This window comes from Salvelinus fontinalis, chromosome 6 (genome assembly GCF_029448725.1).
Source record: "Salvelinus fontinalis isolate EN_2023a chromosome 6, ASM2944872v1, whole genome shotgun sequence".
Taxonomy (NCBI): Eukaryota; Metazoa; Chordata; class Actinopteri; order Salmoniformes; family Salmonidae; genus Salvelinus; species Salvelinus fontinalis.
The window spans coordinates 76291216-76319082 of NC_074670.1; the positions used below are offsets into that span (position 1 = coordinate 76291216).

General features: G+C 45.2%; 1 protein-coding gene across 1 annotated transcript in view; it reads right to left on the minus strand.

Annotated features, from left to right (window-relative positions):
• Nucleotides 1-22987: 22987 nt before the first annotated feature.
• Nucleotides 22988-27867, minus strand: part of LOC129858451 (BTB/POZ domain-containing protein KCTD16-like) — an 80900-nt gene continuing 76020 nt past the window's right edge. The window contains exons 2-3 of the mRNA XM_055927699.1: nucleotides 25875-26093; nucleotides 22988-25758 (exon numbers count right to left, since the gene is read on the minus strand). Of these exons, the coding sequence (XP_055783674.1) occupies nucleotides 25514-25758; nucleotides 25875-26093 (464 nt within the window). The 3' untranslated portion in view covers nucleotides 22988-25513. The remainder of the gene's footprint in view (nucleotides 25759-25874; nucleotides 26094-27867) is intronic.

Consider the following 27867-nt stretch of genomic DNA (forward strand, 5'->3'; position numbering starts at 1 on the left):
CTGGTACATTCAGTGTTACTGTGTGTCTCTCTCTCTCTACCTGCAGCTGTTCTCTGGTATATTCAGTGTTACTGTCTCTCTCTCTACCTGCAGCTGTTCTCTGGTATATTCAGTGTTACTGTCTCTCTCTCTACCTGCAGCTGTTCTCTGGTATATTCAGTGTTACTGTGTCTCTCTCTGTACCTGCAGCTGTTCTCTGGTATATTCAGTGTTACTGTCTCTCTCTCTACCTGCAGCTGTTCTCTGGTATATTCAGTGTTATCGTCTCTCTCTACCTGCAGCTGTTCTCTGGTATATTCAGTGTTACTGTCTCTCTCTACCTGCAGCTGTTCTCTGGTATATTCAGTGTTACTGTGTCTCTCTCTCTACCTGCAGCTGTTCTCTGGTATATTCAGTGTTACTGTCTCTCTCTCTCTACCTGCAGCTGTTCTCTGGTATATTCAGTGTTACTGTCTCTCTCTCTCTACCTGCAGCTGTTCTCTGGTATATTCAGTGTTACTGTGTCTCTCTCTACCTGCAGCTGTTCTCTGGTATATTCAGTGTTACTGTCTCTCTCTCTCTACCTGCAGCTGTTCTCTGGTATATTCAGTGTTACTGTCTCTCTCTCTCCACCTGCAGCTGTTCTCTGGTCTATTCAGTGTTACTGTCTCTCTCTCTACCTGCAGCTGTTCTCTGGTATATTCAGTGTTACTGTCTCTCTCTCTCTACCTGCAGCTGTTCTCTGGTATATTCAGTGTTACTGTCTCTCTCTCTCTCTACCTGCAGCTGTTCTCTGGTATATTCAGTGTTACTGTCTCTCTCTCTCTACCTGCAGCTGTTCTCTGGTATATTCAGTGTTACTGTCTCTCTCTCTCTACCTGCAGCTGTTCTCTGGTATATTCAGTGTTACTGTCTCTCTCTCTCTGCCTGCAGCTGTTCTCTGGTATATTCAGTGTTACTGTCTCTCTCTCTACCTGCAGCTGTTCTCTGGTATATTCAGTGTTACTGTGTCTCTCTCTCTACCTGCAGCTGTTCTCTAGTATATTCAGTGTTACTGTCTCTCTCTACCTGCAGCTGTTCTCTGGTATATTCAGTGTTACTGTCTCTCTCTCTCTACCTGCAGCTGTTCTCTGGTATATTCAGTGGTACTGTCTCTCTCTCTCTGTCTGCAGCTGTTCTCTGGTATATTCAGTGTTACTGTGTCTCTCTCTCTCTACCTGCAGCTGTTCTCTGGTACATTCAGTGTTACTGTGTCTCTCTCTCTCTACCTGCAGCTGTTCCCTGGTACATTCAGTGTTACTGTCTCTCTCTCTCTACCTGCAGCTGTTCTCTGGTATATTCAGTGGTACTGTCTCTCTCTCTCTGTCTGCAGCTGTTCTCTGGTATATTCAGTGTTACTGTGTCTCTCTCTCTCTACCTGCAGCTGTTCTCTGGTACATTCAGTGTTACTGTGTCTCTCTCTCTCTACCTGCAGCTGTTCCCTGGTACATTCAGTGTTACTGTGTCTCTCTCTCTCTACCTGCAGCTGTTCTCTGGTACATTCAGTGTTACTGTGTCTCTCTCTCTACCTGCAGCTGTTCTCTGGTACATTCAGTGTTACTGTGTGTCTCTCTCTCTCTACCTGCAGCTGTTCTCTGGTATATTCAGTGTTACTGTCTCTCTCTCTACCTGCAGCTGTTCTCTGGTATATTCAGTGTTACTGTCTCTCTCTCTACCTGCAGCTGTTCTCTGGTATATTCAGTGTTACTGTGTCTCTCTCTGTACCTGCAGCTGTTCTCTGGTATATTCAGTGTTACTGTCTCTCTCTCTACCTGCAGCTGTTCTCTGGTATATTCAGTGTTATCGTCTCTCTCTACCTGCAGCTGTTCTCTGGTATATTCAGTGTTACTGTCTCTCTCTACCTGCAGCTGTTCTCTGGTATATTCAGTGTTACTGTGTCTCTCTCTCTACCTGCAGCTGTTCTCTGGTATATTCAGTGTTACTGTCTCTCTCTCTCTACCTGCAGCTGTTCTCTGGTATATTCAGTGTTACTGTCTCTCTCTCTCTACCTGCAGCTGTTCTCTGGTATATTCAGTGTTACTGTGTCTCTCTCTACCTGCAGCTGTTCTCTGGTATATTCAGTGTTACTGTCTCTCTCTCTCTACCTGCAGCTGTTCTCTGGTATATTCAGTGTTACTGTCTCTCTCTCTCCACCTGCAGCTGTTCTCTGGTCTATTCAGTGTTACTGTCTCTCTCTCTACCTGCAGCTGTTCTCTGGTATATTCAGTGTTACTGTCTCTCTCTCTCTACCTGCAGCTGTTCTCTGGTATATTCAGTGTTACTGTCTCTCTCTCTCTCTACCTGCAGCTGTTCTCTGGTATATTCAGTGTTACTGTCTCTCTCTCTCTACCTGCAGCTGTTCTCTGGTATATTCAGTGTTACTGTCTCTCTCTCTCTACCTGCAGCTGTTCTCTGGTATATTCAGTGTTACTGTCTCTCTCTCTCTGCCTGCAGCTGTTCTCTGGTATATTCAGTGTTACTGTCTCTCTCTCTACCTGCAGCTGTTCTCTGGTATATTCAGTGTTACTGTGTCTCTCTCTCTACCTGCAGCTGTTCTCTAGTATATTCAGTGTTACTGTCTCTCTCTACCTGCAGCTGTTCTCTGGTATATTCAGTGTTACTGTCTCTCTCTCTCTACCTGCAGCTGTTCTCTGGTATATTCAGTGGTACTGTCTCTCTCTCTCTGTCTGCAGCTGTTCTCTGGTATATTCAGTGTTACTGTGTCTCTCTCTCTCTACCTGCAGCTGTTCTCTGGTACATTCAGTGTTACTGTGTCTCTCTCTCTCTACCTGCAGCTGTTCCCTGGTACATTCAGTGTTACTGTGTCTCTCTCTCTCTACCTGCAGCTGTTCTCTGGTACATTCAGTGTTACTGTGTCTCTCTCTCTACCTGCAGCTGTTCTCTGGTACATTCAGTGTTACTGTGTGTCTCTCTCTCTCTACCTGCAGCTGTTCTCTGGTATATTCAGTGTTACTGTCTCTCTACCTGCAGCTGTTCTCTGGTATATTCAGTGTTACTGTCTCTCTCTCTCTCTACCTGCAGCTGTTCTCTGGTATATTCAGTGTTACTGTCTCTCTCTCTCTGTCTGCAGCTGTTCTCTGGTATATTCAGTGTTACTGTCTCTCTCTCTCTACCTGCAGCTGTTCTCTGGTATATTCAGTGTTACTGTCTCTCTCTCTCTACCTGCAGCTGTTCTCTGGTATATTCAGTGTTACTGTCTCTCTCTGCCTGCAGCTGTTCTCTGGTATATTCAGTGTTACTGTGTCTCTCTCTGCCTGCAGCTGTTCTCTGGTATATTCAGTGTTACTGTCTCTCTCTCTACCTGCAGCTGTTCTCTGGTATATTCAGTGTTACTGTCTCTCTCTCTACCTGCAGCTGTTCTCTGGTATATTCAGTGTTACTGTCTCTCTCTCTCTACCTGCAGCTGTTCTCTGGTATATTCAGTGTTACTGTGTCTCTCTCTACCTGCAGCTGTTCTCTGGTATATTCAGTGTTACTGTGTCTCTCTCTCCACCTGCAGCTGTTCTCTGGTATATTCAGTGTTACTGTCTCTCTCTCTCTACCTGCAGCTGTTCTCTGGTATATTCAGTGTTACTGTCTCTCTCTCTCTACCTGCAGCTGTTCTCTGGTATATTCAGTGTTACTGTGTCTCTCTCTACCTGCAGCTGTTCTCTGGTATATTCAGTGTTACTGTCTCTCTCTCTCTACCTGCAGCTGTTCTCTGGTATATTCAGTGTTACTGTCTCTCTCTCTCCACCTGCAGCTGTTCTCTGGTCTATTCAGTGTTACTGTCTCTCTCTCTACCTGCAGCTGTTCTCTGGTATATTCAGTGTTACTGTCTCTCTCTCTCTACCTGCAGCTGTTCTCTGGTATATTCAGTGTTACTGTCTCTCTCTCTCTCTACCTGCAGCTGTTCTCTGGTATATTCAGTGTTACTGTCTCTCTCTCTCTACCTGCAGCTGTTCTCTGGTATATTCAGTGTTACTGTCTCTCTCTCTCTACCTGCAGCTGTTCTCTGGTATATTCAGTGTTACTGTCTCTCTCTCTCTGCCTGCAGCTGTTCTCTGGTATATTCAGTGTTACTGTCTCTCTCTCTACCTGCAGCTGTTCTCTGGTATATTCAGTGTTACTGTGTCTCTCTCTCTACCTGCAGCTGTTCTCTAGTATATTCAGTGTTACTGTCTCTCTCTACCTGCAGCTGTTCTCTGGTATATTCAGTGTTACTGTCTCTCTCTCTCTACCTGCAGCTGTTCTCTGGTATATTCAGTGGTACTGTCTCTCTCTCTCTGTCTGCAGCTGTTCTCTGGTATATTCAGTGTTACTGTGTCTCTCTCTCTCTACCTGCAGCTGTTCTCTGGTACATTCAGTGTTACTGTGTCTCTCTCTCTCTACCTGCAGCTGTTCCCTGGTACATTCAGTGTTACTGTCTCTCTCTCTACCTGCAGCTGTTCTCTGGTATATTCAGTGTTACTGTCTCTCTCTCTCTACCTGCAGCTGTTCTCTAGTATATTCAGTGTTACTGTCTCTCTCTACCTGCAGCTGTTCTCTGGTATATTCAGTGTTACTGTCTCTCTCTCTCTACCTGCAGCTGTTCTCTGGTATATTCAGTGTTACTGTGTCTCTCTCTCTCTACCTGCAGCTGTTCTCTGGTACATTCAGTGTTACTGTGTCTCTCTCTCTCTACCTGCAGCTGTTCCCTGGTACATTCAGTGTTACTGTGTCTCTCTCTCTCTACCTGCAGCTGTTCTCTGGTACATTCAGTGTTACTGTGTCTCTCTCTCTACCTGCAGCTGTTCTCTGGTACATTCAGTGTTACTGTGTGTCTCTCTCTCTCTACCTGCAGCTGTTCTCTGGTATATTCAGTGTTACTGTCTCTCTACCTGCAGCTGTTCTCTGGTATATTCAGTGTTACTGTCTCTCTCTCTCTCTACCTGCAGCTGTTCTCTGGTACATTCAGTGTTACTGTGTCTCTCTCTCTACCTGCAGCTGTTCTCTGGTACATTCAGTGTTACTGTGTGTCTCTCTCTCTCTACCTGCAGCTGTTCTCTGGTATATTCAGTGTTACTGTCTCTCTCTCTCTACCTGCAGCTGTTCTCTGGTATATTCAGTGTTACTGTCTCTCTCTGCCTGTAGCTGTTCTCTGGTATATTCAGTGTTACTGTGTCTCTCTCTACCTGCAGCTGTTCTCTGGTATATTCAGTGTTACTGTCTCTCTCTCTACCTGCAGCTGTTCTCTGGTATATTCAGTGTTACTGTCTCTCTCTCTACCTGCAGCTGTTCTCTGGTATATTCAGTGTTACTGTCTCTCTCTCTCTACCTGCAGCTGTTCTCTGGTATATTCAGTGTTACTGTGTCTCTCTCTACCTGCAGCTGTTCTCTGGTATATTCAGTGTTACTGTGTCTCTCTCTCCACCTGCAGCTGTTCTCTGGTATATTCAGTGTTACTGTCTCTCTCTCTCTACCTGCAGCTGTTCTCTGGTATATTCAGTGTTACTGTCTCTCTCTCTCTACCTGCAGCTGTTCTCTGGTATATTCAGTGTTACTGTCTCTCTCTCTCCACCTGCAGCTGTTCTCTGGTCTATTCAGTGTTACTGTCTCTCTCTCTACCTGCAGCTGTTCTCTGGTATATTCAGTGTTACTGTCTCTCTCTCTCTACCTGCAGCTGTTCTCTGGTATATTCAGTGTTACTGTCTCTCTCTCTCTCTACCTGCAGCTGTTCTCTGGTATATTCAGTGTTACTGTCTCTCTCTCTCTACCTGCAGCTGTTCTCTGGTATATTCAGTGTTACTGTCTCTCTCTCTCTACCTGCAGCTGTTCTCTGGTATATTCAGTGTTACTGTCTCTCTCTCTCTGCCTGCAGCTGTTCTCTGGTATATTCAGTGTTACTGTCTCTCTCTCTACCTGCAGCTGTTCTCTGGTATATTCAGTGTTACTGTGTCTCTCTCTCTACCTGCAGCTGTTCTCTAGTATATTCAGTGTTACTGTCTCTCTCTACCTGCAGCTGTTCTCTGGTATATTCAGTGTTACTGTCTCTCTCTCTCTACCTGCAGCTGTTCTCTGGTATATTCAGTGGTACTGTCTCTCTCTCTCTGTCTGCAGCTGTTCTCTGGTATATTCAGTGTTACTGTGTCTCTCTCTCTCTACCTGCAGCTGTTCTCTGGTACATTCAGTGTTACTGTGTCTCTCTCTCTCTACCTGCAGCTGTTCCCTGGTACATTCAGTGTTACTGTGTCTCTCTCTCTCTACCTGCAGCTGTTCTCTGGTACATTCAGTGTTACTGTGTCTCTCTCTCTACCTGCAGCTGTTCTCTGGTACATTCAGTGTTACTGTGTGTCTCTCTCTCTCTACCTGCAGCTGTTCTCTGGTATATTCAGTGTTACTGTCTCTCCAGCTGCAGCTGTTCTCTGGTATATTCAGTGTTACTGTCTCTCTCTCTCTCTACCTGCAGCTGTTCTCTGGTATATTCAGTGTTACTGTCTCTCTCTCTCTGTCTGCAGCTGTTCTCTGGTATATTCAGTGTTACTGTCTCTCTCTCTCTACCTGCAGCTGTTCTCTGGTATATTCAGTGTTACTGTCTCTCTCTCTCTGTCTGCAGCTGTTCTCTGGTATATTCAGTGTTACTGTCTCTCTCTCTCTACCTGCAGCTGTTCTCTGGTATATTCAGTGTTACTGTCTCTCTCTCTCTACCTGCAGCTGTTCTCTGGTATATTCAGTGTTACTGTCTCTCTCTGCCTGCAGCTGTTCTCTGGTATATTCAGTGTTACTGTGTCTCTCTCTACCTGCAGCTGTTCTCTGGTATATTATACAGTATAGACTTTTTATCCAGACAGAACAATAGTAGACCACTACAGCCTCTAGACTGTTTATCTGTACTCTGTACTGTACTGGGGGGGGGGGGGGGGGGGGGGTTCATTTTCACCCTCATTATCTGGTCCTTTCTCAAGGACTACCCTGGAGAATATACTGGTTAAATTAAGACTTCTGACCACAAATTAATTTGCTCATAAATCACCTCCTAGAGCTAGTGATCAGCACTGTCATGGCTCGCCGCATATTCACACAAAACACATACACACACGGGCAAACACACACAGACGCATACCACACACACACACAGCTCCCTGTATAAGAAGGAGCACACTAACTGACAGTGTCAGCTCTAAACAGATACACACATACTAACTGAGAGGGCCTGTGCATCACCTCTACAGTGCTAGATACAGGCAGAGGCCACGGTGCATTATAAACCAGGGGGTGGAGCCCAGAGGCCACGGTGCATTATCAACCAGGGGGTGGAGCCCAGAGGCCAAGCTGCATTATAAACCAGGGGGTGGAGCCCAGAGGCCACGGTGCATTATCAACCAGGGGGTGGAGCCCAGAGGCCACGGTGCATTATCAACCAGGGGGTGGAGCCCAGAGGCCACGGTGCATTATAAACCAGGGGACGGAGTACAGAGGTCAAGGTGCATTATAAACCAGGGGGTGGAGTACAGAGGCCACGGTGCATTATCAACCAGGGGGTGGAGCCCAGAGGCCACGGTGCATTATCAACCAGGGGGTGCAGCCCAGAGGCCACGGTGCATTATCAACCAGGGGGTGGAGCCCAGAGGCCACGGTGCATTATCAACCAGGGGGTGCAGCCCAGAGGCCACGGTGCATTATCAACCAGGGGGTGGAGCCCAGAGGCCACGGTGCATTATAAACCAGAAGGTGGAGCCCAGAGGCCACGGTGCATTATAAACCAGGGGATGGAGTACAGAGGTCAAGGTGCATTATAAACCAGGGGATGGAGTACAGAGGTCACTGTGCATTATAAACCAGGGGGTGGAGCCCAGAGGCCACGGTGCATTATAAACCATGGGATGGAGTACAGAGGCCACTGTGCATTATAAACCATGGGATGGAGTACAGAGGCCACTGTGCATTATAAACCATGGGATGGAGTACAGAGGCCACGGTGCATTATAAACCATGGGATGGAGTACAGAGGTCAAGGTGCATTATAAACCAGGGGATGGAGTACAGAGGCCACTGTGCATTATAAACCAGAAGGTGGAGCCCAGAGGCCACGGTGCATTATAAACCAGGGGGTGGAGCCCAGAGGCCACGGTGCCTTATAAACCATGGGATGGAGTACAGAGGTCAAGGTACATTATAAACCAGGGGATGGAGTACAGAGGTCAAGGTGCATTATAAACCAGGGGACGGAGTACAGAGGTCAAGGTGCATTATAAACCAGAGGGTGGTGTACAGAGGTCAAGGTGCATTATAAACCAGGAGGTGGAGTACAGAGGCCACGGTGCATTATAAACCATGGGATGGAGTACAGAGGCCACGGTGCATTATAAACCAGGGGACGGAGTACAGAGGTCAAGGTGCATTATAAACCAGGGGGTGGAGTACAGAGGTCAAGGTGCATTATAAACCAGGGGACAGAGTACAGAGGTCAAGGTGCATTATAAACCAGGGGGTGGAGTACAGAGGTCAAGGTGCATTATAAACCAGGGGATGGAGCCCAGAGGCCATGGTGCATTATAAACCAGGGGGTGGAGCCCAGAGGTCACGGTGCATTATAAACCAGGGGACGGAGTACAGAGGTCAAGGTGCATTATAAACCAGGGGACGGAGTACAGAGGTCAAGGTGCATTATAAACCAGGGGGTGGAGTACAGAGGCCACTGTGCATTATAAACCAGGGGGAGGAGCCCAGAGGCCATGGTGCATTATCAGCCAGGGGGTGGAGTACAGAGGCCACTGTGCATTATAAACCAGGGGGTGGAGCCCAGAGGCCACGGTGCATTATAAACCAGGGGGAGGAGCCCAGAGGCCAAGGTGCATTATAAACCAGGGGGAGGAGCCCAGAGGCCATGGTGCATTATCAACCAGGGGGTGGAGCCCAGAGGCCAAGCTGCATTATAAACCAGGGGGTGGAGCCCAGAGGCCACGGTGCATTATCAACCAGGGGGTGGAGCCCAGAGGCCACGGTGCATTATAAACCAGGGGACGGAGTACAGAGGTCAAGGTGCATTATAAACCAGGGGGTGGAGTACAGAGGCCACGGTGCATTATCAACCAGGGGGTGGAGCCCAGAGGCCACGGTGCATTATCAACCAGGGGGTGCAGCCCAGAGGCCACGGTGCATTATCAACCAGGGGGTGGAGCCCAGAGGCCACGGTGCATTATCAACCAGGGGGTGCAGCCCAGAGGCCACAGTGCATTATCAACCAGGGGGTGGAGCCCAGAGGCCACGGTGCATTATAAACCAGAAGGTGGAGCCCAGAGGCCACGGTGCATTATAAACCAGGGGATGGAGTACAGAGGTCACTGTGCATTATAAACCAGGGGGTGGAGCCCAGAGGCCACGGTGCATTATAAACCATGGGATGGAGTACAGAGGCCACTGTGCATTATAAACCATGGGATGGAGTACAGAGGCCACGGTGCATTATAAACCATGGGATGGAGTACAGAGGTCAAAGTGCATTATAAACCAGGGGATGGAGTACAGAGGCCACTGTGCATTATAAACCAGAAGGTGGAGCCCAGAGGCCACGGTGCATTATAAACCAGGGGGTGGAGCCCAGAGGCCACGGTGCATTATAAACCATGGGATGGAGTACAGAGGTCAAGGTACATTATAAACCAGGGGATGGAGTACAGAGGTCAAGGTGCATTATAAAGCAGGGGACGGAGTACAGAGGTCAAGGTGCATTATAAACCAGAGGGTGGTGTACAGAGGTCAAGGTGCATTATAAACCAGGAGGTGGAGTACAGAGGCCACGGTGCATTATAAACCATGGGATGGAGTACAGAGGCCACGGTGCATTATAAACCAGGGGACGGAGTACAGAGGTCAAGGTGCATTATAAACCAGGGGGTGGAGTACAGAGGTCAAGGTGCATTATAAACCAGGGGACGGAGTACAGAGGTCAAGGTGCATTATAAACCAGGGGGTGGAGTACAGAGGTCAAGGTGCATTATAAACCAGGGGATGGAGCCCAGAGGCCATGGTGCATTATAAACCAGGGGGTGGAGCCCAGAGGTCACGGTGCATTATAAGCCAGGGGACGGAGTACAGAGGTCAAGGTGCATTATAAACCAGGGGACGGAGTACAGAGGTCAAGGTGCATTATAAACCAGGGGGTGGAGTACAGAGGCCACTGTGCATTATAAACCAGGGGGTGGAGCCCAGAGGCCACGGTGCATTATCAACCAGGGGGTGGAGTACAGAGGCCACAGTGCATTATAAACCAGGGGATGGAGTACAGAGGCCACTGTGCATTATAAACCAGGGGATGGAGCCCAGAGGCCACGGTGCATTATAAACCAGGGGACGGAGTACAGAGGCCACGGTGCATTATAAACCAGGGGGTGGAGTACAGAGGCCACTGTGCGTTATAAACCAGGGGGAGGAGCCCAGAGGCCATGGTGCATTATCAACCAGGGGGTGGAGTACAGAGGCCACTGTGCATTATAAACCAGGGGGTGGAGCCCAGAGGCCACGGTGCATTATAAACCAGGGGGAGGAGCCCAGAGGCCAAGGTGCATTATATACCAGGGGGAGGAGCCCAGAGGCCATGGTGCATTATCAACCAGGGGGTGGAGCCCAGAGGCCAAGCTGCATTATAAACCAGGGGGTGGAGCCCAGAGGCCACGGTGCATTATCAACCAGGGGGTGGAGCCCAGAGGCCACGGTGCATTATAAACCAGGGGACGGAGTACAGAGGCCACGGTGCATTATAAACCAGGGGATGGAGTACAGAGGTCAAGGTGCATTATAAACCAGGGGGTGGAGTACAGAGGCCACGGTGCATTATAAACCAGGGGATGGAGTACAGAGGTCAAGGTGCATTATAAACCAGGGGGTGGAGTACAGAGGTCAAGGTGCATTATAAACCAGGGGATGGAGTACAGAGGTCACGGTGCATTATAAACCAGAGGGTGGAGCCCAGAGGCCACGGTGCATTATAAACCAGGGGACGGAGTACAGAGGCCACGGTGCATTATAAACCAGAGGGTGGAGCCCAGAGGCCACGGTGCATTATAAACCAGGGGATGGAGTACAGAGGTCAAGGTGCATTATAAACCAGGGGATGGAGTACAGAGGCCACGGTGCATTATAAACCAGGGGATGGAGTACAGAGGTCAAGGTGCATTATAAACCAGGGGGTGGAGTACAGAGGTCAAGGTGCATTATAAACCAGGGGATGGAGCCCAGAGGCCACGGTGCATTATAAACCAGAGGGTGGAGCCCAGAGGCCACAGTGCATTATAAACCAGGGGATGGAGCCCAGAGGCCAAGGTGCATTATAAACCAGGGGTGGAGCCCAGAGGCCACAGTGCATTATAAACACCTAGACCACAACTAGACTACTACTACTAGACTACTACTAGACCACAACTAGACTAATAGACTAGTACTAGACTACATCTAGACTACTACTAGACTACTACTAGACTACTACCAGACTACTACCAGACTACTACCAGACTACTACTAGACTACTACTAGACTACATCTAGACTACTACTAGACTACTACTAGGCTACATCTAGACTACTTCTAGACTACTACCAGACTACTACCAGACTACTACTAGACTACTACCAGACTACAACTAGAATACTACTAGGCTACTACTAGGCTACTACTAGACTACTACTAAACTCCTACCAGACTACTACTAGACTACTACTAGACTTCTACTAGGCTACTACTAGGCTGCAACTAGACTACTACTAGACTACTACTAGACTACCACTAGGCTACAACTAGACTACTACTAGACTACTACTAGGCTACTACTAGACTACTACTAGACTACAACTAGACTACTACTAGGCTACTACTAGACTACCACTAGGCTACTACTAGACTACTACTAGTTTACTACTTGGCTGCAACTAGACTACTACTAGACTACTACTAGACTAACACTAGGCCACAACTAGACTACTACTAGGCTACTACTAGGCTGCAACTAGACTACATCTAGACTACTACTAGACTAGCACTAGGCTACAACTAGACTACTACTAGACTGCTACTAGAATACTACTAGACTACTACTAGACTACTAATAGACTACTGCTAGACTATTACTAGACTACTACTAGATTACTACTATAGTACTACTAGACTACTAAACTACAACTAGACTATAACTAGACTACAACTATACTACAACTAGGCTACTACTAGGCTACTACTAGACTACTAAAATACTACGACTAGACTACCACTAGACTACCACTAGATTACCACCAGACTACTACTAGGCTACTTATAGACTACTACCAGGCTACTACTAGGCTACTACTAGACTACTACTAAACTCCTACCAGACTACTACTAGACTACTACTAGACTTCTACTAGGCTACTACTAGGCTGCAACTAGACTACTACTAGACTACTACTAGACTACTACTAGACTAACACTAGGCCACAACTAGACTACTACTAGGCTACTACTAGGCTGCAACTAGACTACATCTAGACTACTACTAGACTAGCACTAGGCTACAACTAGACTACTACTAGACTGCTACTAGAATACTACTAGACTACTACTAGACTACTAATAGACTACTGCTAGACTATTACTAGACTACTACTAGATTACTACTATAGTACTACTAGACTACTAAACTACAACTAGACTATAACTAGACTACAACTATACTACAACTAGGCTACTACTAGGCTACTACTAGACTACTAAAATACTACGACTAGACTACCACTAGACTACCACTAGATTACCACCAGACTACTACTAGGCTACTTATAGACTACTACCAGGCTACTACTAGGCCACTACTTGACTACTTCTAGACTACTACTAGACTCACAACTCAATCGCTGGTTGAAAACTGTTTTCTGCCCCTCCCAAAAGATAGAATTGTAGATAATTGGCCCTCTTTCTGGGACTCAACCACAAACAGGAACAAGCCTGGCCTGTTGAGGAGTGACGGACTCCATCCTAGCTGGAGGGGTCCTCTCATCGTATCTACGAACATAGACAGGGCTCTAACTCCCCTAGCTCCACAATGAGATGGGGTGCAGGCCAGGCAGCAGGATGTTAGCCAGCCTGATAGCTTAGTGGAGTCTGCCACTAGCACAGTCAGTGTAGTCAGCTCAGCTATCCCCATTGAGACTGTGTCTGTGCCTCGACCTAGGTTGGGCAAAACTACACATGGCGGTGTTCGATTTAGCAATCTCACTGGAATAAAGACCTCCATTCCTGACATTACTGAAAGAGATTGTGATACCTCACATCTCAAAATAGGGCTACTTAATGTTAGATCCCTCACTTCCAAGGCAGTTATAGTCAATGGACTAATCACTGATCATTTCTTGATGTGATTGGCCTGACTGAAACATGGCTTAAGCCTGATGAATTTACTGTGTTAAATGAGGCCTCACCTCCTGGTTACACTAGTGACCATATCCCCCGCGCATCCCGCAAAGGAGGAGGTGTTGCTAACATTTACGATAGCAAATTTCAATTTACAAAAAACAAACAACATTTTTGTCTTTTGAGCTTCTATTCATGAAATCTATGCAGCCTACTCAATCCCTTTGTATAGCTACTGTCTACAGGCCTCCTGAGCCATGTACAGTGTTCCTCACTGAGTTCACTGAATTCCTATCGGACCTTGTAGTCATGACAGATAATATTCAAATTTTTACTTTAATATTCACATGGAAAAGACCACAGACCCACTCCAAAAGTCTTTCGGAGCCATCATCGACTCCGGACCTACTCACTGCCACAGTCATACTCTGGACCTAGTTTTGTCAAGTGGAATAAATGTTGTGGATCTTAATGTTTTTCATCATAATCCTGGACTATCGGACCACCATTTTATTACGTTTGCAATCGCAACAAATAATCTGCTCAGACCCCAACCAAGGATCATCAAAAGTTGTGCTATAAATTCTCGGACAACCCAAAGATATCTAGATTCCCTTCCAGACTCCCTCCACCCACCCAAGGACGTCAGAGTAAAAAAATCAGTTAACCACCTAACTGAGGAACTCAATTCAACCTTGCGCAATACCCTAGATGCAGTCGCACCCCTAAAAACAAAACAAAATTGTCCGAAGAAACTAGCTCCCTAGTATACAGAAAATACCTGAGCTCTGAAGCAAGCTTCCAGAAGACTGGAACGGAAATGGCGCCACACCAAACTGGAAGTCTTCTGACTAGCTTGTACCGTGCAGTATCGAAGAGCCCTCACTGCTGCTCGATCATCCTATTTTTCCAACTTAATTGAGGAAAATAAGAACAATCCTAAATTTATTTTTGATATTGTCGCAAAGCTAACTAAAAAGCAGCATTTCCCAAGAGAGGATGGCTTTCACTTCAGCAGTGATAAATTCCTGAACTTCTTTGATGAAAAGATCATGATCATTAGAAAGCAAATTACGGACTCCTCTTTAAATCTGCAAATTCCTCCAAAGATCAGTTGTCCTGAGTCTGTACAACTCTGACAGGACCTAAGATCAAGAAAGACACTCAAGTTTTATAGTACTATATCTCTTGACACATTGATGAAAATAATCATGGCCTCTAAACCGTCAAGCTGCATCCTGGACCCTATTCCAACTAAACTACTGAAAGAGCTGCTTCCTGTGCTTGGCCCTCCTATGTTGAACATAATAAACAGCTCTATATCCACCTGATGTGTACCAAACTCATGAAAAGTAGCAGTAATAAAGCCTCTCTTGAAAAAGCCAAACCTTGACCAAGAAAATATAAAAAACTATTGGCCTATATCGAATCTCCCATTCCTCTCAAAAAAAAATGAAAAACCTGTTGCGCAGCAACTCACTGCCTTCCGGAAGACAAACAATGTATACGAAACGCTTCAGTCTGGTTTTAGACCCCATCATAGCACTGAGACTGCACTTGTGAAAGTGGTAAATTACCTTTTAATGGCGTCAGACCGAGGCTCTGCATCTGTTCTCGTGCTCCTAGACCTTAGTGCTGCTTTTGATACCATCGATCACCACATTATTTTGGAGAGATTGGAAACCCTAATTTGTCTACACGGACAAGTTCTGGCCTGGTTTAGATCTTATCTGTCGGAAAGATATCAGTTTGTCTCTGTGGATGGTTTGTCCTCTGACAAATCAACTGTAAATTTCGGTGTTCCTCAAGGTTCCGTTTTTGGACCACTATTGTTTTCACTATATATTTTACCTCTTGGTGATGTCATTCGAAAAACATAATGTTAACTTACTACTAGACTACTACTAGACTGCTTGACTACTACTAGACTACTACTAGACTACTACTAGACTGCTTGACTAATACTAGGCCACTACTAGACTACTACTAAACTACTACTAGGCTGCTAGACTACTACTAGACTACTACCAGGCTACTACTAGACTACTACCAGGATACTACTAGACTACTTCTAGACTACTACTAGACTACTACCAGGCTACTACTAGACTACTTCTAGACTACTACTAGACTACTACGCATGTTTTGGGGTATCTTTTGTGCATACAAAACGTTTATAAAGGCCTCCTGGGCTGTTGATTGAATCTGTGTGTCCCTCTGCTAGCTTCTCATATGGTACCTTATTGGTCTAAAGTAGTGCACTATAGCGGGAATAAGGAACATAGCTCTAGTGTTCATATAGCTAAAGATCCTCCGTATCCCATCTGTCAGTCCCATCATCACTGCTCATTTTAATTGGGACTTTTTCTGTCAAAACTAATAAAGTGATATAAACAGGAAAAGGTTTCTAAGGCAGGGGAATGGTTTGTGCCCCAAATGGTTCCCTATTGCTACTATTGGCCATGGGCCCTTTAAGGGTACCACACTATGTAGGGAATAGGGAGCCATTTGAGCCTCATGCAAAGTCATCCTCCGTGTGAAATATTTATTTTCTATGTGTGATGCACCACCCTATAGACCCTGGAACCATCTCAGATTAAATTGTGGAACACATAAACAACATACACACACACACACACACACACACACACACACACACACTGTAAAGACATACACACTGTATACACACATCAGTCATCTACAATTTGATGATTGGGCACCTAAACAACATGTTGGTTATTTATTGTGTCAATCCCAAATGGCACCCTATTCCCTATATAGTGCACTCCGTTTGATAAGAGCCCATAGGGGATAGTGTTCCATTTGCATTTACATTTACATTTACATTTAAGTCATTTAGCAGACGCTCTTATCCAGAGCGACTTACAAATTGGAAAGTTCATACATAATCATCCTGGTCCCCACATGGGAACTGAACCCTGGTCCCCCCGTGGGAATTGAACCCACAACCCTGGCGTTGCAAGCGCCATGCTCTACCAACTGAGCCACACGGGACCAGACACGGGACCATTTGGGTAGCAGTCCTTGTTCTATTTGTTCTATTTCTGTCCCTCGGCTGCAGGCTACAGGACTGCTCCTCATCATGGAGTCAAGGATCAACATTAAATATGTTGTTTTTTTACAGACCAAGTACTTACTGTACATAACTCCTCATTTGATCCATCCGTAGAGTCTGTAGTGAGTAGCCAACAGTTGGGTTGGGTCGTTCCACCTTTTCGGTGACTTTTGGTCTAAAATGTCACCTAATTGTAATATTCTGTCGTTCAGTTTCATTCAAAGCCTCGACCCAGTAGCCACTCAGACCCAGTAGATAATAGATACCAGGCCAGTATGACCCCCTCAGACCCAGTGGATAATAGATACCAGACCAGTATGACCCAGTAGATAGATACCAGGCCAGTATGACCCCCCCCCCCCCCCCCAGACCCAGTAGATAGATACCAGGCCAGTATGACCCCCCCAGACCCAGTAGATAATAGATACCAGGCCAGTATGACCCCCTCAGACCCAATAGATAATAGATACCAGGCCAGTATGACCCCCCCAGACCCAGTACATAGATACCAGGCCAGTATGACCCCCCTCAGACCCAGTAGATAGATACCAGGCCAGTATGACCCCCCCCCAGACCCAGTAGATAATAGATACCAGGCCAGTATGACCCCCCCCCCCCCCCCCAGACCCAGTAGATAGATACCAGGCCAGTATGACCCCCCCAGACCCAGAAGATAATAGATACCAGCCATCGTAGTGGCATAACAATCCAACATGTCTTTGTGATTGAGCCTTTAATGTACCTTTGCATCCTTGAGGAGCCTTGAGGAGGCTGCCAGGAGCTCCAGGCAGGCGTCCAGTCTATAGACCAGGGTTAGGCCCCAAATGGCATTCTATTACCTATTTAGTGCACTACTCTAAAAGGGTTAGGTCCAGAGTTCCACTGTATTGATCTCTACTGGTAATAGACCCTGTAGAGGAGAGGAGACGAGAGGAGAGGAGGGGGTTTGTGTGATAGGCCAGTGGGCCCGTCAGGGGCCATCAGGGACCATTATGATCATCCAGGAAAATGGTGCGACCAACGGCCATGTCTTTGATGCTGGTAGCCGGGATATATTTGATATGCAACATCAGAAGCATCGATTTGTCATCGCGGTATTAGAAGGTTGGGATCATGTTAAGAGCGGGGTTAAAATGCCATGTGATGGTTGGATGGAAATCGGGTTTCAAAGATAAGAGAAAGAAGTGTTGGGTTTCATTACTGAGGTTTGCCGCTGGGATTCTATTGAATAGAGGTGGGGAAGGTGAAGAGATGGAGACCAGGAGAATAACATTCAATATACAGTATTCTTTTAAAAATCCAATTTAATATATTAAAGTCTCAGTATTTAGACTTGTTTTGTTCCACTGGAGGACACAATACCGTCTCCCTGTATTTTTGGCTTCTTATATCTAGTTTGGTTTAGTTCAAATCTCTATTTCAATACAAGTTCACAAAGCTCAACTAGGAGAATTAAGTCCTGAGAATGTGGGAGATGATTTTCACATTTATTTTCTTTTGATGCTGCCGCTGCATATAACATAGATGGATGTGAATCCTTGGTCTTTAGTGACCTGGCTTATGTGTCTCATTCCATTCATACCTGTTCAAAAGCAAGAAAAGTGTCTCAGCCCTAAGCTTAGTTTATAAAACTATAGAAAAACTCTTATTCTCTTCTGTATACTACACAGTCTAGCTTGTATACTACACACTCTAGCTTGTATACTACACAGTCTAGCTTGTATACTACACAGTCTAGCTTGTATTCTACACAGTCTAGCTTGTATTCTACACAGTCTAGCTTGTATACTACACAGTCTAGCTTGTATACTACACAGTCTAGCTTGTATACTACACAGTCTAGCTTGTATACTACACAGTCTAGCTTGTATGCCCTTTAGTAGGCTAGCTACAAAACAATATAGACCCAGCAGTATACCTTCCGTTTATAAGACTATGGAAATATGAGACTAGCCAAACACTATTATTCTGTACTGTAGACCTATACATTACCCAGTATTGGAAACACTATTATTTGTCACGTTCCTGACCTATTTATGTTAGTAGTTATGTGTGTTAGTTGGTCAGGACGTGAGGTTGGGTGGGCATTCTATGTTTTCTGTTTCTGTGTTGGTTTTGGGTTACCTGGTATGGCTCTTAATTAGAGGCAGGTGTTTGGCGTTCCTCTAATTAAGAGTCATATTTAGGTAGGCGTTGTCACAGTGTTCGTTGTGGGTGATTGTCTTCCGTGTCAGTATGTATGTTCGTGCCACACGGGACTGTAGCGTTTGTTTGTTTCGTTTCGATGTCGTCTGTTTCCTGTACGTGAATTTATGTTTAGTTATGTAAGTTTATGTTCAGGTTTCGTTCTACGTCGTTTTCTTATTTTGTAAGTTTGTTAAAGTGTTTGTTTTCGTGTTGCCATCTTCATCGTTGTTATAAATAAAAAGATGGCTTATTTCCCGCAAGCTGCGTTTTGGTCTGAAGATCCTTCTCTCCTCACCTCATCCGAGGATGAGGAGAGCACCAGCCGTTACATTATTCTGTACTGTAGACCTTTACTTTACCATGTAGTGTGTGTCCTTTAGTAGCTACAAAACAAAAAAGCTTTTCGAGTGAACTTTTGTTAGAGGACAAACATCGTCATCGTTCCCCCAAGAGAGAGACAGTTCTTCATCCATCACACACACACACACGCTTCATCCATCACACACACACACACGCTTCATCCATCACACACACTCGGTTTTTGGGGTTGCGGTTCTGTGGTCCCCGAGCCTCTTCCTAAGCGGATGTAATGTGACGACACTGCAGATTCTATTACCAGCTAAAAATAGTTATTTCCTATAATATCCTCATAAGGATCTGACCCTTTTTTAAATGTTCACCTAAAATGACATACCCAAATCTAACTGCCTGTAGCTCAGGACCTGAAGCAATGATATGCATATTCTTGATACCATTTGAAAGGAAACACTTTGAAGTTTGTGGAAAAGGGCAATTAATGTAGGAGAATAAAACACAATAGATCTGGTAAAGATACAACAAAGAAAAAATCATGCGTTATTTTTTTTTTTTTTTAATCATCATCTTTGAAATGCAAGATAAAGGCCATAATGTATTATTCCAGCCCAGGTGTAATTTAGATGTTGGCTACTAGATGGCAGCAGTGTATGTGCAAAGTTTTAGACTGATCCGATGAACTGTTGCATATCTGTTCAAAATATTGTATCAAGACTGCCCAAATATGCCTATTTGGTTTATTAATACATTTTCAAGTTCGTAATTGTGCACTCTCCTCAAACAATAGCATGGTATTTTTTCACTGTAATAGCTACTGTAAAATGGACAGTTAGATTAACAATAATTGAAGCTTTCTGCCCATATCAGATATGTCTATGTCCTGGGAACTTTTTGGTTACTTACATCATGCTAATCACATTAGCCTACGTTAGCGCAACCATCCTGCACCGATCCCGAAGAGTGATGCATAGCTACGACTAGGTCCCAAATGGCACCCTATTACCTACAGTTGAAGTCGGAAGTTTACATACACCTTAGCCAAATACATTTAAACTCAGCCTTTCACAATTCCTGACATTTAATCCTAGAAAAAATTACCTGTTTTAGGTCAGTTTGGATCACCACTTAATTTTAAGAATGTGAAATGTCAGAATAATAGTCGAGAGAATGATTTATTTCAGCTTTTATTTCTTTCATCACATTCCCAGTGGATCAGAAGTTTACATACACTCAATTAGTATTTGGTAGCATTGCCTATAAATTGTTTAACTTGGGTGTCAGGTTTTGGCCAAGACTGTTCGGGTTTTGGTCACTAGATGTCCCCATTGCACCTTTTTTGTACCTTTTGTTTTTCTTGCTCTAATTATTGTTTGCACCTGTAGGTCATTCCCTTGTTAGTATTTAAACCCTGTGTGTTCCTCAGTTCCTTGCTCAGTGTTTGTAAGTTAGCACCCAGCCCCAGCCCAAGCCTTGTTTTATTCAGATATTTCTCTTGTTGGATTTTCCAGAGGTTCTCTGGTTTAGTTCTTGTGTATTATTTGAGTAGTCTTTTGAGGTTTGTTTTTCCCTGTTGTTTTTTACCACTTTGTGGAGTTTCTTTTGTATTTTGGAGGATTTCCATTTTGTGCCTTTTGGCTTTATTTTTGGACATTGTGGATTTAGTTTCTTTGCCTGAAGATTTTGTTCTTTAATTAAACCACCATCTCTAGTACTGCTGTGTCTGCCTCATCTTCTGGGTTCTGACGATTATTAGTGACTGTTTCTCGCACCGGGTCCTGACATTGGGTCAAACGTTTCAGGTAGCCTTCCACAAGCTTCCCACAATAAGTTGGGTGAATTTTGGCCCATTCCTCCTGACAGAGCTGGTGTAACTGAGTCAGGTTTGTAGGCCTCCTTGCTCGCACATGCTTTTTCAGTTCTGCCCACACATTTTCTATAGGATTGAGGTCAGGGCTTTGTGATGGCCACTCCAATACCTTGACTTTGTTGTCCTTAAGCCATTTGCCACAACTTTGGAAGTATGCTTGGGGTCATTGTCCATTTGGAAGACCCATTTGCAACTAAGCTTTAACTTCCTGACAGATGTCTTGATGTTGCTTCAATATGTCCACATAATTTTCCATACTCATGATACCATCTATTTTGTGAAGTGCACTAGTCTCTCCTGCAGCAAAGCACCCCCACAACATGATGCTGCCACCCCCGTACTTCACGATTGGGATGATGTTCTTCGGCTTGCAAGCCTCCCCTTTTTCCTCCAAACATAACAATGGTCATTCTGGCCAAACAGTTCAATTTTTGTTTCATCAGACCAGGGACATTTCTCCAAAAAGTACGATCTTCATCCCCATGTGCAGTTGCAAACCGTAGTCTGGCTTTTTGATGGCAGTTTTGGAGCAGTGGCTTCTTCCTTGCTGAGCGGCCTTTCAGGTTATGTTAATATAGGACTCGTTTTACTGTGTATATAGATACTTTTGTACCTGTTTCCTCCAGCATCTTCACAAGGTCCTTTGCTGCTGTTCTGGGATTGATTTGCACTTTTCGCACCAAAGTACGTTCATCTCTAGGAGACAGAACGTGTCTCCTTCCTGAGCGGTATGGCGGCTGTGTGGTCCCATGGTGTTTATACTTGCATACTATTGTTTGTACAGATTAACATGGTACCTTCAGGCGTTTGGAAATTGCTCCCAAGGATGAACCAGATGTGTGGAGGTCGACAATTCTCTTTCTGAGGTCTTGACTGATTTATTTTATTTTCCCATGATGTCAAGCAAAGAGGCAGTGAGTTTGAAGGTAGGCCTTGGAATACATCCACAGGTACACATCCAATAGGCTAATTGACATCATTTGAGTCAATCAGAAGCTTCTAAAGCCATGACATCATTTTCTGGAATTTTCCAAGCTGTTTAAAGGCACGGTCATCTTAGTGTATGTAAACTTCTGACCCACTGGAATTGTGATACAGGGAATTATAAGTGAAATAATCTGTCTGTAAACAATTGTTTGAAAAATTACTTGTGTCATGCACAAAGTAGATGTCCTAACCGATTTGCCAAAACTATAGTTTGTTAACAAGAAATTTGTGGAGTGGTTGAAACACTTAGCTTGGAGTCATTAAAACTAGTTTATGTAAACTTCCGACTTCAACTGTATTGTATATAGTGCAATACCGTCGCTCTGGTTAAAAGTAGTGCACTATATAGGGTTCTGGTTAAAAGTAGTGCACTATATAGGGAATAGGGTTCTGGTTAAAAGTAGTGCACTATATAGGGAATAGGGTTCTGGTTAAAAGTAGTGCACTATATAGGGTGTCATTTGGGATGCAAATTTCTTCTTCACATTTCTCTGAGAACCTCTCAACAGGAAGAGATAAATACATTAAGACATCAGGACTCTTTTCACTTCTTCTAAACTCAACAAAAAAGAGAGAGTGCAAGACTAGGGAGTGTGGGAGGACGAAAGTAGTGGTCGTGTCTGAAAAGGCCCTCTATTCACTACTGTGCACTACTTTTGATGAGGACCTATAGGGCTTTGGTTCAAAGTAGTGCACTACATACAGAGAAAATAGGGGGCCATTTAAAAACGCAGAGTAGAGGGGGAAGATTTTTGACAGGAATCCAACGGAGCGACTTATCCAGAGAAATTAGGCAGAAACTCTCCAAACTCTGCCTCATTGTCAGGGAAGAAGCCTACTGAATCCTCTTTGGATAATTTTGTATCATCCCAGCTAATATTTAATTCTGTCAACTCAACTGACTGAGAGGGGTAGCATGAGGATCAGAGTATAATATAATATAACTGAAAATAACTTTTGAAATAAATTAGTTCTGTGGTGTGAAAAGACACCCTATTCCGCAGTACTTTAGACAAGAGCAGTCAACAGTAGTGCCCCATAGAGGGAATATGGTGCCATAGTGCCCTATAGAGGGAATAGGGTTCCATTTCAGACCTAACCCTGTACTTATTTCATTTTTTGATCCTAGAAACACAACTGCACAGTCACCTGTTTAGTCAGTAGAGTCACACAAGTCATTGCATTTTTAACTCATTTAATAGATTTTTTGAACACTTACAATCAGGGGATCTTAGCATAGCCATCAGGGGGAGGATCGTAGAACACCCATCAGGGGGAGGATCTTAGAATACCCATCAGGGGGAGGATCTTAGAACACCCATCAGGGGGAGGATCTTAGAACACCCATCAGGGGGAGGATCTTAGAATACCCATCAGGGGGAGGATCTTAGAATACCCATCAGGGGGAGGATCTTAGAATACCCATCAGGGGGAGGATCTTAGAATACCCATCAGGGGGAGGATCTTACAATACCCATCAGGGGGAGGATCTTAGAATACCCATCAGGGGGAGGATCTTAGAATACCCATCAGGGGGAGGATCTTACAATACCCATCAGGGGGAGGATCTTAGAATACCCATCAGGGGGAGGATCTTACAATACCCATCAGGGGGAGGATCTTAGAATACCCATCAGGGGGAGGATCTTACAATACCCATCAGGGGGAGGATCTTAGAATACCCATCAGGGGGAGGATCTTAGAATACCCATCAGGGGGAGGATCTTAGAACACCCATCAGCATTACTACTGTAGTCAACCTACATGTTTTCCTATGCTACACATACATGACAAGAATGTTTACAATAGCAAACAGACAATCAGTCAGTGCTCAACAATGAAGTTGGCCTCACTCAGTCACCATGACATACAGTATTGGGTGGCGTCCCAAAATGGCACCCTATTCCCTCTGTAGTGCACTCTATAGGGAATAGAATGCAACTTCAGAGGCACCCTTGGATTTATCCACCACATAACAAATGAACGGCATCTATTAAATATGATGCTCATACCATATTACTAACACTATAGTCTACTGATATGAGTCTCATACCATATTACAGACACTATAGTCTACTGATATGAGTCTCATACCATATTACAGACACTATAGTCTACTGATATGAGTCTGATACCATATTACAGACACTATAGTCTACTGATATGAGTCTCATACCATATTACTAACACTATAATCTATTGATATGAGTCTCATACCATATTACAGACACTATAGTCTACTGATATGAGTCTCATACCATATTACAGACACTATAGTCTACTGATATGAGTCTCATACCATATTACAGACACTATAGTCTACTGATATGAGTCTCATACCATATTACAGACACTATAGTCTACTGATATGAGTCTCATACCATATTACAGACACTATAGTCTACTGATATGAGTCTGATACCATGAAACGACATGCAGGGCTGTTGTTGTAGTACAATAAACAGATGTGACATCTGTGAGAGATCCAGAGTCCACTTCTTCTGTGATGATTCTGCCTGACAGAACCACAAACCCATTCTGACACTTTCCATAGACCCACTGTGACTAACTGTGAACCGGAGACGCAGCGATAGTCCTTTCCTTCTGTACATACTGATACACCAATAGAAAATGACTGACATCGTGGCTACTAATTCGTTCCACAACAAGCATTAGCTAGCTGTAACTGCACCTTTGTTGATGGAGCTTGTGATCGTGATGGAGGTTGGTGAGCTGATTGCGGTGTATCCCATTGACCCTGAGGTTGCTTTGTTGCTTGAACAGGTGATGTAGCCTTTAGCTTGACAGGCTAACAATGACTTCACATGGTTAGCCACATGTGGTTGTGCTAAAGTGTCCCCTGTCGTGACTGGGATTTGAACCCCAACCTGGTTAACACACGTGCATATCACAAAAAGACACTGTGCACACATCACAAACCCTCGACAAATGTGGCCTCGTTTTGTGCTAGATTCACTGTGCTCTGCTATACATGCTGGCAATACAGTGTCCTTGATTTCTTCATTTTCTTTAATACAGTACATGATTGTCGTTGAGAGTGCTATTAGTCTTTAGCTAATACCCTGCAAAGAAATGGAGCCCTCCATCCCTCTTTCTCTCTCTCTTCCTTTCCCCTTGTATATAGCCTCGCTGTTGTTTTTATTGTGTTCCTATTTCCTGTGTTACTATTTCCTGATTGCCTTGTCACTTTGATACCTACCCACATGTAATAATACTGTAATACCTCAACTATCTCGTACCCCTGCACATTGACTCAATACTGGTACTCCTTATATATAGCCTCATAACTACCTCGTACCCCTGCACATTGACTCAATACTGGTACTCCTTATATATAGCCTCATAACTACCTCGTACCCCTGCACATTGACTCAGTACTGGTACTCCTTAAATATAGCCTCATAACTACCTCGTACCTCTGCACATTGACTCAGTACTGGTACTCCTTATATATAGCCTCATAACTACCTCGTGTCCCTGCACATTGACTCGGTTTGTGTAATTGTAGTAAACGTGTTACTATTTCCTTATATAAATTTTTCCAAATATTTATCTTACTTTTTAACTCTTCACTGTTGGGAATGGGCTTGTAAATAAGCACTTCACTGTAAAGTCTACCCCTGTTGTATTCGGAGTATGTGACCAATACAATTTGATTTGTATTGCTCCCTCCCTCCCTCTCCTTAGAGACGGTACTTCCTCAGCAGTTCTTGTTGCCACATGTACTTCCTCTCGGGGAAGCGTTCAGGAATCCTGATCCTGTGGAAGTCCTGGATGCACCTCTCCAGCTCCTGCTCCGGTGTTAACTTCTCCTTGTTGGCTTTCCTCTTGGCTGCAGCCTCCCGGTGCTCCCTGATCCCCATGGTCCTCACCCGGAGCTGGTCCGTCTTCCTCCTCATCTCCGACGGCTGGAGCAGCTGAACGGGCCCTTTAGGGAAGGAAGAGGAGGAGGAAGGAGAGAGAAGAAGACATTTTATTAGACAGACACCTTTCAAAGCACCCAAAGTCACCCAAGGGATACAAAAAAAGGAGGTACACCCACACCTTTCTTCAGTGGCCGGTCCAGGGTCTGGGCGACGGGGTGAGGCTGACGGCTGACGGAACTACAGATGACAGTGCCCTGAGGGGAGCTAGCTTCTGATTGGGTCTCGGAGCAGGAAGTAGAGAGCTCGTTCAAAGATGTGCCACTCTCTCCCTCGCGCTCACTCTTGTGGCTCTTGCAGCAGCAGTCGCAGTGGGATAAAGACCACCTGCATGGGCCACCTGGAGAAGACACGTGTGGTGACACACACCCACAACATTGAGTTTCATCTTGAATGAGCAAAATTCTCCTAAAACCTGATTTCCTTAACTGAAGTGACAGAAGTAGATAGATATTGCAGACTACAGTTCACAAATTACTCACATATTGAATTAATCAGTTATCATAGACGTGAATAAATTGTTGTGACAAGATAATCCTCACACAATACATTATTATTAGCTAACACTCTCTCAGCTTACACTGACAGATGTGTAATCAAACAGACCGGTTACTGAACAGACAAACACTAACAGATGTATAATGGAATGTCATCAAGACATCTTACACAGGACGTAGGGAGAGTGGCAGCATCACTGACCTTTCATTACTGAGTCTTTGTGTGTGTGTGTGTGTGTGTGTGTGTGTGTGTGTGTGTGTGTGTGTGTGTGTGTGTGTGTGTGTGTGTGTGTGTGTGTGTGTGTGTGTGTGTGTGTGTGTGTGTGTTGGATAAAGTGTGTGTGTGTAGGGGTGAGGGGTTTTAAACATTTCTCTTTCAGTTAAAGAAAGCTACAGCTCTGACCTTCTCTAGACCTCCTCTAGACCTCCTCCGCTAGACCTCCTCTAGACCTCCTCTAGTTCTTCTCTAGACCTCCTCCTCTAGACCTCCTCCTCTAGACCTCCTCGCTAGACCTCCTCCTCTAGACCTCCTCCTCTAGACCTCCTCGCTAGACCTCCTCCTCTAGACCTCCTTGCTAGACCTCCTCCGCTAGACATCCTCCTCTAGACCTCCTCCTCTAGACCTCTTCCGCTAGACCTCCTCCGCTAGACCTCCTCCGCTAGACCTCCTCCTCTAGACCTCCTCTAGACCTCCACTAGACCTCCACTAGACCTCCTCCTCTAAACCTCCTCTAGACCTCCTCCTCTAGACCTCCTCCTCTAAACCTCCTCCTCTAGACCTCCTCCTCTAGACCTCCTCAAGACCTCCTCCTCAAGACCTCCTCCTCTAGACCTCCTCCTCTAGACCTCCTCCTCTAAACCTCCTCCTCTAAACCTCCTCCTCTAGACCTCCTCCTCTAGACCTCCTCCTCTAGATCACCACTAGACCTCCTCTAGACCTCCTCTAAACTTCCTTTAGATCTCTTCTAGTTCTCCTCTAGACCTCCACTAGACCTCCTCCTCTAAACCTCCTCTAGACCTCCTCCTCTAGACCTCCTCCTCTAAACCTCCTCCTCTAGACCTCCTCCTCTAGACCTCCTCCTCTAGACCTCCTCAAGACCTCCTCCTCTAGACCTCCTCCTCTAAACCTCCTCCTCTAAACCTCCTCCTCTAAACCTCCTCCTCTAGACCTCCTCCTCTAGACCTCCTCCTCTAGATCACCACTAGACCTCCTCTAGACCTCCTCTAAACCTCCTTTAGATCTCTTCTAGTTCTCCTCTAGACCTCCTCCTCTACACCTCCTCTAAAACTCCTCTAGTTCTCCTCTACACCTCCTCTAGGCCTCATCCTCTATACCTCCTCCTCTAAACCTCCTCTAGACCTCCTCCTCTAGACCTCCTCCTCTAAACCTCCTATAGACCTCATCCTCTATACCTCCTCCTCTAAACCTCCTCTAGACCTCCTCCTCTAGACCTCCTCCTCTAAACCTCCTATAGACCTCATCCTCTATACCTCCTCCTCTAAACCTCCTCTAGATCTCCTCCTCTAGACCTCCTCCTCTAAACCTGCTCTAGACCTCCTCCTCTAGACCTCTTCTAGACCTCCTCTAGACCTTTAGACCTCCTCTAGACCTCCACT